This window comes from Rana temporaria, chromosome 1, assembly GCF_905171775.1.
Source record: "Rana temporaria chromosome 1, aRanTem1.1, whole genome shotgun sequence".
Taxonomy (NCBI): domain Eukaryota; kingdom Metazoa; phylum Chordata; class Amphibia; order Anura; family Ranidae; genus Rana; species Rana temporaria.
This window is the reverse complement of record NC_053489.1, coordinates 182,766,299-182,779,084: the sequence shown is the minus strand read 5'-3', so window position 1 is coordinate 182,779,084 and position 12,786 is coordinate 182,766,299. Positions and strand designations below refer to the sequence as shown.

At 43.9% G+C, this 12,786-nt stretch overlaps 1 protein-coding gene across 4 annotated transcripts in view; it reads right to left on the bottom strand.

Moving 5' to 3' along the window:
• Positions 1 to 520: 520 nt before the first annotated feature.
• MPHOSPH9 (M-phase phosphoprotein 9) overlaps positions 521 to 12,786 on the bottom strand; it is a 146,513-nt gene continuing 134,247 nt past the window's right edge. For all 4 annotated transcript variants that reach the window (XM_040347296.1, XM_040347298.1, XM_040347297.1 and 1 more), the window contains 2 exons: positions 2,068 to 2,136; positions 521 to 643 (listed from right to left, as the gene is read on the bottom strand). In XM_040347296.1, coding sequence (XP_040203230.1) covers positions 542 to 643; positions 2,068 to 2,136 — 171 coding nt within the window. In that variant the 3' untranslated portion in view covers positions 521 to 541. The remainder of the gene's footprint in view (positions 644 to 2,067; positions 2,137 to 12,786) is intronic.

Sequence of the window (12,786 nt, the reverse complement as noted above, 5' to 3'; positions counted from 1 at the left end):
AAAACATTTAGAAGGGAAATGGAAGGAAAAGGTAAGTAAACCAACAATGCACGAGATTAAAGGAACCAATTTAGAAAATAAAAGAGGAACCTTTACAACCCCTTTAAGCAATGCATGTATTTTACATGCATTACCATTGGCAACAAGTGTTTTGGTGAAACTGCACCAAAGATGTACAAAAGGAAGATTTTAACTGCGCCCCACCTAAATCACACTTGTGTGGAGGTCAGGATATTCAAAACAGAAATAATGAACAATCAGCATCAGTATCATTGCAAATAAAATGTAACATCACTTTGGCCACTGTCCAGCAATAACGGGCACAGGGAATCATATTGGGGCATGTGCATACACGACACGCAAACATTGTATGATGCCTGTTAGGTGGAGCAAAACCATATATAGCAAAATAATAGCTATATTTGCAGAAGCAAGCCTTGCAGATATAACTCTCTTAATAAAAGTGGAATTATCCTTGAAGTCAGTGCATAAGTTCACAGTAGTGCAAAAAAACAGCCAGTTCACATGATATATAAGTTTACTAAATATTTGCAGACGTTGGTAAAATATGGTATTTTTTCAGCGTCATTCGGATTGACCCCAGATCACGGTTAATTTTTTCCAGGCGATCTTCCAAGTTTTCCTGAAAAAGAAAACAAGAATATCAAATGCTATTTATCATTCTATTAAAAATGTCTCTTCTTCATTCCTATACCCATCTTATGAGTGGAAGTCCATTCTACATTTATTGAACTGAACACATACAGCAGGCAAAGCAACATGTTATGAATCAAAACACCTATGTAAAAAAGCATTACCTGGCTTCTCTTGTCCTGCCATAAAAACCTCTGGATACCATCATATTTTAATTTATTTTTCTACTATTCATGAAAAATATAAAAAAAATGCAATGACTGGAAAGAAAAAAGCCACCTGTCTATGCGCCCCAAAACACAAACCTATTATAGTAAGGTTAAGGGTGGGATATATGATACAAATTATGTATCAAGTGAACTCCTTGGGGGGAGGGTTGGTAAACAATGTTAGTGGACTGGATATGCAAATGTAGATGTATTACTAGGTCTTTGTAGCCATGCAAACCATATTTATAGCCTATTTCTACTAGCCTAGTTCATTAAACATACAAACATTTCCAAGAAGGCTACTGAAACATGTTTAGCCTAGCTCCAACAGCCCAGGGCAAGAAACGTAGACAGACAATGTTATATTTTGCTGGAATACATATATAACAGATTAAATGGCAGATGTTCTACTACCGTATACGCCGGTAACCTAACTTTACCTTATCCCAGAATCGCGGCCGTACGATTTTTCAAAAGCCGCGCCTCCTACGTCTTCTGTTCCGTGATAGGCGGAAACACTCAGCTTCCCTGGAGGCACTGTGTTCAGTGTCCGCCTATCACGGAGGCCCTCTCGTCCTGTGTTTAGTGTCCGCCTATCACGGAGGCCCTCTCGTCCTCGGACGAGAGGGCCTCCGTGATAGGCGAACACTGAACACAGTGCCTCCTGGGAAGCTGAGTGTTTCCGTCTATCACGGAACAGAAGACGTAGAAGGCGCGGCTTTTGAAAAATCGTACGGCCGCGATTCTGCATGTCTTGGGATAAGGTAAGGGCACAGTCTGGCATGTAATGGGGCACAGTCTGGCATGTACTGGGGCACAGTCTGGCATGTAATGGGGCACAGTCTGGCATGTAATGGGGCACAGTCTGGCATGTAATGGGGCACAGTCTGGCATGTAATGGGGGCACCGTGAGGCGAGGAATGACTAGTAGGAAGGGGGTAGTCTAATACGGCGAGTATATCCCAAAACCAACATTTTGGCTGGAAAAATAGGGGGTCGTCTTATATGCCCAGTTGTCTTATACGCCGGCAAATACGGTATTCCTTTTCCTTGGTTAGACATTCCAATTTGATTTGATTTTGGGAAACAATTGTGTAGTGGTACCCATGTGTACAGACATCGGTTATTATCATTTACTTTAATTCTTTCTATTATTTATTATGATGCATTTCATTAAGAAAAAAACAAAAAGATAAAATGCTACCTTCATGACTCTCGTTTGCAGGTTCATTCTTCGACCAACACTTGGCATTCGGCTGAGAGCAGCTTCTATCTGTGGATACAAACAGTATGTAGTTTAGAGAAGGGATGGAATACATACTACAAGAGTAAATCAAGAATAAAGAACCAATTTTAAAAGTGATCAGAAAAATGTTTGCTGCTTCTGTTATAAATGCTTTATCAGTCTTGAATAAGATACATTTGAATAAAGTAGCAAAGGTTTTACCAAGGTTACGTTTAACCTTCATTAAACATGTATGTTAGCATGCACTCTACAGCACTTTTTTTGGCTGTGGTGCCTTTGCACTACACTCCTTTGTAGAAGCTACATTCAACGTATTGTTTTTATTTGCATTTCTGCAAATGGAGTTGGAGACTTGGTCAGGATCAATGGTGTCCTTAATGCTGAGAAATACTGGCAGATCCATCATGCAATAGCATCAGGGAAGCATGCAATTAGCCCCAAATGTAGTCCGCAGTAGGACAACACCACCAAACATACAGCCAATGTCATTCATAACCATCTTCAGGGTAAGGAAGAACAAAGAGTCCTGGAAGTAAGGGTTTGGCCCCAACAGAGCCCTCAACATCAAGTCTGTCTGGGATTACATGAAGAGATAGGAGGAGTTGAGGCAGCCTACTTTCACATAAGGGGCCAGATCCACGTACGCATATATAGGCATACGCATATATAGGCCGGCGTAGAGCATCTCATTTCCGCTACGCCGGCTCAACTTAGAGAGGCAAGTACCGTATCCTCAGAGTATTTCCGTCCAATGTTGCGCCAGTGCGACGTAAATTCCTAGGCGTAAGCTGGCGTAATTCAAAGTAGGAAGGAAGTGGGCTTGTTCCATTGAAATGAACCGTGACCCCATGCAAATGAAGGGCCGAACGAACGGCGCATGCGCTGTGACGCTGACTATGTCCCGCGCATGCTCAGAACTAGGCCCGGCGTAATCACTGAGATACACTCAGGGCATAAATACGCCCAGACATGCGCCCGTCGAGTGCAAAAGTACATCCGCTTGTTTCCCCCCCTGAAGCAAGGTACTTTTGCTGGTTGGTTTGTTGCTGTGTTTTTTTGAGCCATGTCTGCTCCAGCTGCTGATAAGAGGAGGAAGTTGAACTATTCTCGCCAGGAGAAGGAGGTGATTATCAGGGCCATGTCCCAGTTTGATGTCTTCCTCCATGGTGCAGAGAGTGCCAACACCACCAAGGCCAGGAGGACAGAGATCCTGTCGCAGATTGCGGCTGATGTGAATGCTTTGGGCTACGAGGTCAGGACCCCCAATGACATTCAAAAAAAGATTAATGATCTGCGTCGCCTGGTCAAAGGCAAGATGGCGAAGATGAGGGCTCATGCCAGGGGCACTGGAGGGGGACCAGCAACTACCTTGACGCTCACTCCTGAGGAGCAGGTGGTTGCCCAGTGCCTCCACAGGCATCAAGTGGAGGGAGTTGAGGGCTTTGACTCCGTTGAGGATGCCTTGAGGACAGGTAAGTGTGTTTTATCTTCTATCTGGTGTGTAGCATGTGTGGGGGTGGAAGGGAACATGTGACAAGTGTGTGGGTCCTCCAACATGTGAATGTTTTGTGTCATCCACAGATGTGCAGGAGGGTGCTGGGCCATTTGCTGCCAGTGGCTCTTCAACACCATCCCCCGGACATCAGTCCGAGTCAGACCCCCTGGCAAGCCAGGAGTCATCAGTGGAGGGGAGTGGCCATTTTTGACCATTATAATCTATGGTCCTGCTTAACTGGTAAGAGGCGTATGTCAAGAGGGTGTTTCTGGTGGCGGGTCCCCTTTGCTTGTTTACATTGCACTTTCCTGGTTGGACTGATTTGCTTCACTTATGGATTGTTCACCATTTATGGGCTTTCACAGTTTGCCTTGTCAATAACTTATATATGCTGGTTATCTGCATGTTTGCACTTTATTATGCATTTTACTGATTATATGTTGGTTATGTTTTGTCAAGGAGGTCACTTTTTTATTATGTTTGCACGACTGCTCTTTATACAACTCCTTGTTTGTTCACATATATTTATAGCGCTGCTTATTTTGTTTTATAAATTATACACTATATTGTAAATTACATACTTTTGATCTAAATGTTCATTGTCTCAACTGTTGCTGGTTGCTAAGCAGTTCATGGCAATTTTAATGAACTGTGGGCCAGATTCTGGTATAATCCGCGGCAGCGTAGCGCAAGGCATTTACACTATGCCGCCGCAAATTACTGGAGCAAGTGCCGTATTCTCCAAGCACTTGCTCCGTAATTTGCGGCGGCGTAGTGTAAATGTCCCGGCGTAAGGCCGCATAATTCAAAGGGGGCGGCTTGTATTTAAATTAAGCGCGCCCCCGCGACGATCGAACTGCGCATGCGCCGGGCATAAAAACAGCCCAGTGCGCATGCTCCAGCTCACGACGGAAAACGTCAATGACGCCGTCGTGAGCGTCATTGACGTAAAGTCGTATTCGCGAACAACTTACGAAAACGACGTAAACGATGGAAAAAGACGACGCTGACCCGACGCCATACTTAACATGGCATACGACGGACCTACGTAAACTTGCCCCTCATATAGCAGGGGCAAGTTTACTCTTACGGAAATGGCGTAAATTCACTGCGTCGTCCGCGCGTACTTTCGGGAATCGACATAAATAGTAAATTTGTATAGACGACAAGGAAAACAACGAGGCGACACCTAGCCGCGGAAAAAAAAAATTGCATTTAAGATCTGACAGCGTAAGAGCCTTACGCTTGTCAGATCTAAGGGATACCTATGCGTAACTGATTCTAAGAATCAGTCGCATAGATAGGCCGGGCCAGATTAGGACTTACGACGGCGCAAATTACGTTGCGCCGTCGTTAGCCTTTTAAGAATCTGGCCCTGTGTGTTTAAGGTAGGCTTAGATGAAGTGTTCCCCCTCCATGTTCAGTGCACACATCATATGTAATGGAAGTGTTTTATTATTTTTTTGTTGAAATAATTGTGAGGTGTATACATTTCTGTTCCACAGCAATCTAAGCATAATTTTTTTGGGTACAAGAAGACTTTTAAATGACGCACCCGAAGCCCCTCACACCATTAAACACAATTTGTCCACACCCACTTTTTGCCACTCCGCGCTATGCATGTCGCATTACTTTTCTACTTTTTGTGCCCCAAGTCCAAAATTATGGAAGAAATTAAACCACTTATGAGGGAAACATGTTAGCTTGATCAAGACAACTTGTCCATTTTTAAACATAATTAGGAACAAAATGGTACTTTTTGGGTGTCAAAAAAGGACATTAAAAAGTATTAAAACTTATTGCAGCTTAACACATTGAGCACAATTAAAAACAAACATTTTCCAGTAAACTATTTGTTAAAATTCTTACCCCAGCCCTTGCAGTTTACAACTTTCAATACTGTTGGTTCCTGCTCTCTCAGTGCTCTTAACCTTTGGTCTTCAATGGAAAGCATTAAAGTGTTACTAAACCCAGTGATTAGAAAATGGTTCATCTGCCCCTCTGAATACACGCCCACATGTGTGATGCCAAAATCATGTGACCTGGCTATCTCTGAAAACAAGCAACTATAAACATGCAAAGATGGCTCCATAGGATGGTGCAAGAGAAAGGAGCCACCCCAAAATGGGAAACCTAGGGCAGTGATCATGGCAGCATCTTAAACTGGAACACAGGCAAGTATTAAAGATAAAGAAGTGGCATACTAAGTGATACAAACAGCTGTTGAAATGCTTAACAACTGAGAGTTTAGTATTTTTATTGCCACCCAAAAAGCCCTATTTAAATTACTATTCCTAAGCTGTTTGAAAATTGAGAGACGGCATTACAACTAACCTAGCTTTTCAGAAGAAACACATCATTAGCAGTCCACATATATTTTTTACAGCAGATTTCCCTAAAATGAGCAAAAGGTTGATTGATGAAACTAACCCTATTGCATATGCCTGCTCCTGGTGTGACTCAGGTCATCCCACTCCAGTGCAACCTCTCTGGGACGGTTGTATAATCTCTATATTCTGGGATCAAATAATTAACTACATAGTTGAAGTCCCAACAGTCCATGTTACCAAGGATCCTATGCTCTGCGTGTTTGGATATGCTGGACAGTTATTTAGTGTCTACAATTCCTGTTAAACTGAATCTTTCTTGGCCTCTACTCTTCTTATCAACAGCTCACGGTGCGATCCTCAAATCGTGGGTTTTGGTCCTCTGCTCCTTCTGTTACGGCAGTAAAAAATCTACTGTATATACTCGAGTATAAGCCGAGTTTTTCAGCCTTTTTTGGGGGGCTGAAAATGCCCCCCCTTCGGCTTATACTGGAGTCATGCTGCCACTTACTTGTCTCCGGTGTGTCACTCCTCTAGGGCAGGGGTCAAAGGTCTTGTCGTGATGTCAACACCGTCACCGACAGTCTGCGCTGTACGGACGCATGCGCTCTGCGCTGGAATGGGCCCTTTCCCTATTGATACACTTATAAAGCCAGCCTTTGATATGAGGACTTCAAGCTTGTTACCATTCCCAGATGAGCCCCAACGCTTAGCCAACAACAATATACTCTGTTATACATCCTCATTAGGATCTGGTCAGTCCCATTGGATTAACCAACCTACATTGCTATATAGCTAACTGGATATACTTCCAGCTGGTGACCCAGCCAGAGTATTTCTGCATGCATGCACTTTACAACACAGTTTAGGTTTATTTAGACAACGTTGTCTGATTAATTTGAATTAACTTGGGTGATGGTGAGGGGCATTTGAGTGTCTGATATCATGTAATTGCTGATTTTTGTACCAATAAACCATTTTTTTATGCGGCACGGTCTAGTCTTGGCATCTTTATCCGGGGGGGCACTCTTCTTTAATCTTCCCCCAGGGGGGTTTACTTTTTGTCTCTGTATCCCGGCCCGCAGCTCGCATCCCTCCCGCTCGTGTATTACCGGTATTTCCACTCGCTAGTCTTTCGCTTGTAGCAGAGCCGCTGCCGAAACTCCCGCCCATGCCGTGACACTCTGCACTAGGATTGGCTGCTGGGACTGCCATGTCCTAGCAGCCAGTGACAGCATTGGCTCGGTATAAAAAAGGGGGGGGAACTAATGCGCAAATCAACCTACCCACGGGCAACTAAGCTAATAAATATAATAAATTACAACTAATAGGCAGCAGCTACGACAAATAGTGTTCACACACTGACAACAATAAGATTAAGGGGTGGGGTGCAATGGTGCTTACCAATAAAAGAAAATAAAAAATAGCAATGCTTGGTTAGTCCTAGACTAGGAGGGTTCGATGGTGACGTCATCTGCTCGCGGCCGCAGAGCGGAGACACATGTGGATACACACGCTGAACTTGCTGAGCTGTCTGTGAGTGTTTACTTGTTTTTTTTTAATAAATCGCAAATGATTTTATGCTATGGAGGCTTCCCTTATTTCTCTGTTTGAGTGACATCACTTAACCCCGTGAGCTGCCGTATATGGGATCGGATCAGCAGGCTGGCTGTGGGACCTGCTCTAAACAGCACTTCATATAGGCTATATTTAAGCCTCCGTAAGGTAAGGGGCTGGAACACCCAATCTGCTATACACTGTGGAAAGCCTGGCGGTTTTATCTACCAGCACATATGCACGCTCATCATCAAGCACTAAAGTTATGTTTTATGGATCTTTTGAAGCACTCATGCACTTAAGAACAACTATTGTTTGAAGGAAATATATTTCTCTGGACTTATTATTTATTTATTTTGCACGTTGTTTTGTGCACTGGACACGTCGATTATTACACTGGTTTATGTTTGATTCCTTGGTGGATCATTTGGGACACTTTCACCGCAGAAAGATTATTGTGGTCATGCCCACTTGTGCATGTCATTGAACGTTTTTACTTTCTGTCTACAACATTTATGCAGTGTTTGGGACAATTATTCACAGTATTTCACAGATTATTGCACTATGCACTTTTAAATGGATGAAGCACTTTATGGATTTTTCACTTATTTGTAGTGCATTTATTTATTCACTATTTGTCATTATTTGAAATTTTTATATGTGTTATATCAACATTGTGCTGAGTTTGGCACAGCTGTTCACCTGATTAGATACCTATTAATCTACCACTCCTAGTACCCTCCACGTTACCTTATTAACGTTGGTTGGTATTCTTGGATTCATTTAGAGTGGAACATATTTAGACCCACAGCAGGTGGCGGTTTTGACCCATCAGTCATTTGGATTTATTACTTTGGAGTAATATTTTATTAACAAGCATTGCTATTTTTTATTTTCTTTTATTGGTAAGCGCCATTGCACCCCACCCCTTAATCTTAGCATTGGCTCGGTACCTCTCGGCTACCCACCCGCTGTTTGTATTGCACTGCATTTTATGGCGGGGTCGGGAGATGAAAGAGAGCGGAAGTCCGCTCTAATAATAACTAAGGCAAGCAATACAGTACAGTGTGGACATACACCGATAATGAGGACACTGGACACTAATGGGGACACTCTGATTGGACACTAATGGGGACACTCTTATCAGAGTGTCCCCGTCAGTGTTGTATCAGAGTGTCCCCGTCATTTTTTTTCCCCCAGAGTGTCCCCATCAGTGTTTTATCAGAGTCTTATCAGACACTGATGGGGACTCTCTGATAAGATACTGATGGGGACATACTGAAAAAAAAAACTGATGGTGACACTCTGAGAAGACCAGTAGTATGTACCAGTAGCTGCTGCATTTCCCACCCTAGGCTTATACTCGAGTCAATACATTTTCCCAGTTTTTTTGTGGTAAAATTAGGTGCCTCAGCATAGTGCATATGTAGCTCACCTTCTACCTTAGGTAGGTAAGTTGCTAGAGCTATTTTTTTTGTTTCAGCCAGTGCAGGTAAATTTAGGATGGCCTAGCTGTTTGTTTTTGATCTGGGGGCTCGGAGTGGTATGAGAGCAGCAGCAGGTGACTGACATGTGGCTTCATCTCTCTGGCACCTCCCTTTGGTTTATGGAAGGTTCTAGAAAAGAGGTGGGGAGAGAGAATTGGAGTGGCATGAGGTGTATCTGGGAGCCCTGACCAATCCCCAACTAGGATTGGCAGGGGGGCAGGCTCCTATATATATCCTGGGTCAGCCTGCTGGGGGAGAAGTTGTCAGGTGAAATAACTGAGTGATGGAGTGCTAGGCTGTCAGGGCCTTTGAGGGAGCACTTTGGACCAGGGCTCAGAGAGCTGGGAAGTAACCCCCCCATACAACCCAAACGAGGGGCGTCATCAACAGAAGCAAGAGAGGACAGCGGGGAACACTGACGGGAAAGTCATCAGGAGGGATCCATCTGTGCTTCGGTGAGTGACAGGCACAGTCAGATGATCTGGGAGAGACATGCCAGGAATGGATGTAGAGCCAGGAGGGAGAGACTAATGATGCCGGCAATAGACACAGGCTGCTGAAGCTAGGAGGGTTGGTAGAGTCTGCACAGGACTGTCCACCTAAAACACAGCTAGCACAAAGACTCTTTTCAGTTGTTCTTGGTTGCTACACCAAAGGGGACTGTAGATCCCTACCAGCAAATGGCGAATCCATAACTGTTGGCAATTATTCAGAGTGGGGCCTAGCCATGTGCTACCTGTGCCAGGAATCAAGCATTGTGCAGTAGAGGAAGCAGCGTTTACTTATAAGTGATGTGCTAAAGGAGTATGGAGCTTTAGAGACTGCAAATATTTACCCCAACAAAAACAAGCTGATGGACTGTTCTATGTTCAGTGGGGAGTGACTGGAAGTGAATGCTGGACTGTGCAGGGTGACATGTATAAACTACTACACTCAGCGACCCCATGGGGGCAACGCTATACACAATTATGGACCTACTAAACTTTTTTTTGCCAGATGGCAAGTTTTTATGGAACATGCATTATCCGCTTGCAAATAATCTTTCTCATGACACCATTGACAACTACTTGGGTAGGCTTGAGCTTTTATCCCTAGATTTTATGTTAACTAGCTTCCTGAGAGCCAAGTTTACTAGATGGTCTGTTGAATGAATGAATGAAAAAAACTTATAAAGCGCGGCGCATGCGAACTGAATCGCTTCTGGGCGCTAGTTGTTCGTGTCTCATGACATCAAAAGAGCAGAGTTTTAATCTGTCTTCTGAAAGTCAGGTGGTTTTCCTCCAACCGAATGCTGGTTGGTAAAGCGTTCCATAGTCTAGGACCCTGAAAAGCAAACCTTCTTTCTCCTTTGGACTTGTATTTGGTTTTTGGTACCCTGACCAGATTTTGGTCGGTGGATCGCAGAACGCGATTCGAATTGTGAGGTTCTATCTTGTCGCAAAGATATTGCGGAGCCTTCCCATGGATGCACTTATGTGTCAGGCAGAGTGCTTTAAATGCAATTCTGTCTTTTACTGGCAGCCAGTGAAGGGTTCTCAACGAAGGTGAGATTGATTCCCATTTTTTTTCCCCAGTCACCAGTCTGGCGGCCGTATTCTGAACGACTTGCAGACGGGAGATTTGGTACTTTGGGAGTCCGAGGTACAGGGCGTTAGCATAGTCCAGTCTGGAATTCACGATTGTTCCCACCACGACTGCTACGTCTTCTTTGGGGATAAATGGAATAAGTCTGCGTAGTAGGTGCAACAGATGGTGCGCTCCGCTGACTACTGACCCTATTTGTGCGTCCATTGTCATGAAGGTGTCGAAGATGACCCCGAGACTTTTGACTTTGGAGCTAGGGGTGATGATTTGGCCCAGAATGGGCGGCGGTGTCCAGGTTGTTGCCAGTTGACTCTTTCGGCTGGCGTGAAACATAAGGAGTTCTGTTTTTGAACTGTTGAGTTTAAGATAACTCCTAGGCCCCATACTCACGACCAAACATGTTTGCTGAAACTGGCCCGCGGACCAGTTTCAGCATACATGTTTGGTCGTGTGTAGTTACGAGCGTACAGAATTTCACCGTACATTTGCCCGCCGGGCCGTTTTCCAGCAGACATTTATTTCCAAACTTGTTTTAAAACCGTCCGCTCAAATCCTGTCCGAACGTACATGTTTGGTGGTGAGTACACAAAACCAACGTACAAAAACCCCGCGCATGCTCAGACTAAATGAGGCCACGGGAGCGCTCGTTCAGGTAAAACTCACGTTTCTTTGGGATATGGCACATTCGTCAATAGAAAGATTAATTCTAGCAATAGAACACTGAAGCAAAACACACAATAACCAATGCTTGATGCCGTCGTTTTATTCATTCTTCTCTTGCTATAACTAATCAGTTATTTAGCTCATGTTATTTCAACTGAGTTGTTCCATACTGAAAAGTGACATTTGTTAGCTGTGATGTAGTAAGATTTTTGCAAACTTTTATTGGCCCGACGTATCATATTTTTAGTGGTCCTCCACATTTCAAATTTTTGGCTTTTAATGTTTAATGGTTATCTTTCCCACTTTCTTTAGGTGTTTATAGTTATGTCACCATTTAGAATATTTTAATAGGAAATATTTTTGATTTAGCTTTTGTTTGTATATTTAACATGATTTTGTTGAAGGTTGTTTAAATTGTCTACCATGTTGGCACACCAAATGACCCCCCCCCCCCCCCCACATGAGTTAGTGAATATTTTAGATTAATCATTTTATTTGTTTGTAATGTTTGATGCCTAAAATAATACCCACAGTATTACAAACAATAGGCAAGTTTTTCAAATCAACAAAAAGGCTTTTATTTGAGCAAATTATAAAAAGGATCAAAAACAGAATGGCAGCACTTGAACAGCTAGCAACATACATGCAAACTTGCATTTGAAACATGGTGAAGGATAAACTAGCCAACCTCAGGAAGCACACTAAATAAAATCTGAAGCAGCAGCACATAACCAAAGGAACCCAAGCTGTGGTAGTCCAAACAAGATGCCATTTGTGGGGGATCAAATGGAAGGCAGGGCATCAACGTCTCCTCTTCCTTGAAACCTTCCTTCCAGGCTGCCTTCCAGCGGGTCTTCCCTGGGCCCTTGCAGGTGGGGATGATGTGGCAGCAGGAGAATGGTGTTCAGCAAGCCGGGCCGGGTCACATAGCCCAGTGTCTGGGGTCAGCAGCTCCCTCTGCATCCACCAAAGGGCCTGGTTGATCACGCCCTTTGCCAGTTGCCTCTGCTCCTCCGTGCCTTGATTCAGGTCATGTGCCACGGAGGCACTGTAGGCCTCAGTGGGGTTGAGGGGGGCCCTCATGATGGCACTCGCCTCCCTAATCATTTGGAGGCTGGCTTCCTCCACTGCCCCCAATTTCTTCTTACGGCCTGGTGGCCTAATATAAAGGGGAGGAGCCTGGCTGGTGGTGCTTGTCCTGGGGAGCTGCTGAACGCCACTGGGCCCGGCCTCCTCCTGGCTGCCACTGACCCCTTCGGCCTGGCTGTCAGTGAGGAGAGGATCTGCCACCTCCTGGCTGGTCTCTTCTTCCTGTGTAAAAAAAAGGGACATGTTGTAATATATTTAGGAATATACTCACTCACATTTTCATGCTTGAATCTTATTTTTTGCCTTGAATTTAAACTTGAAAACAGACTCACCCTCTGACCCCTGCAGTTGTCATCCCTGACACCTATTTGTTTGCCCACGATTTTAGATTTTTACTTCCCAGCTTGTATTTTATTAACCAATATCAAGTCAAGAATCAAACAATAATTAATATTATTACATAAATAGTTATGAA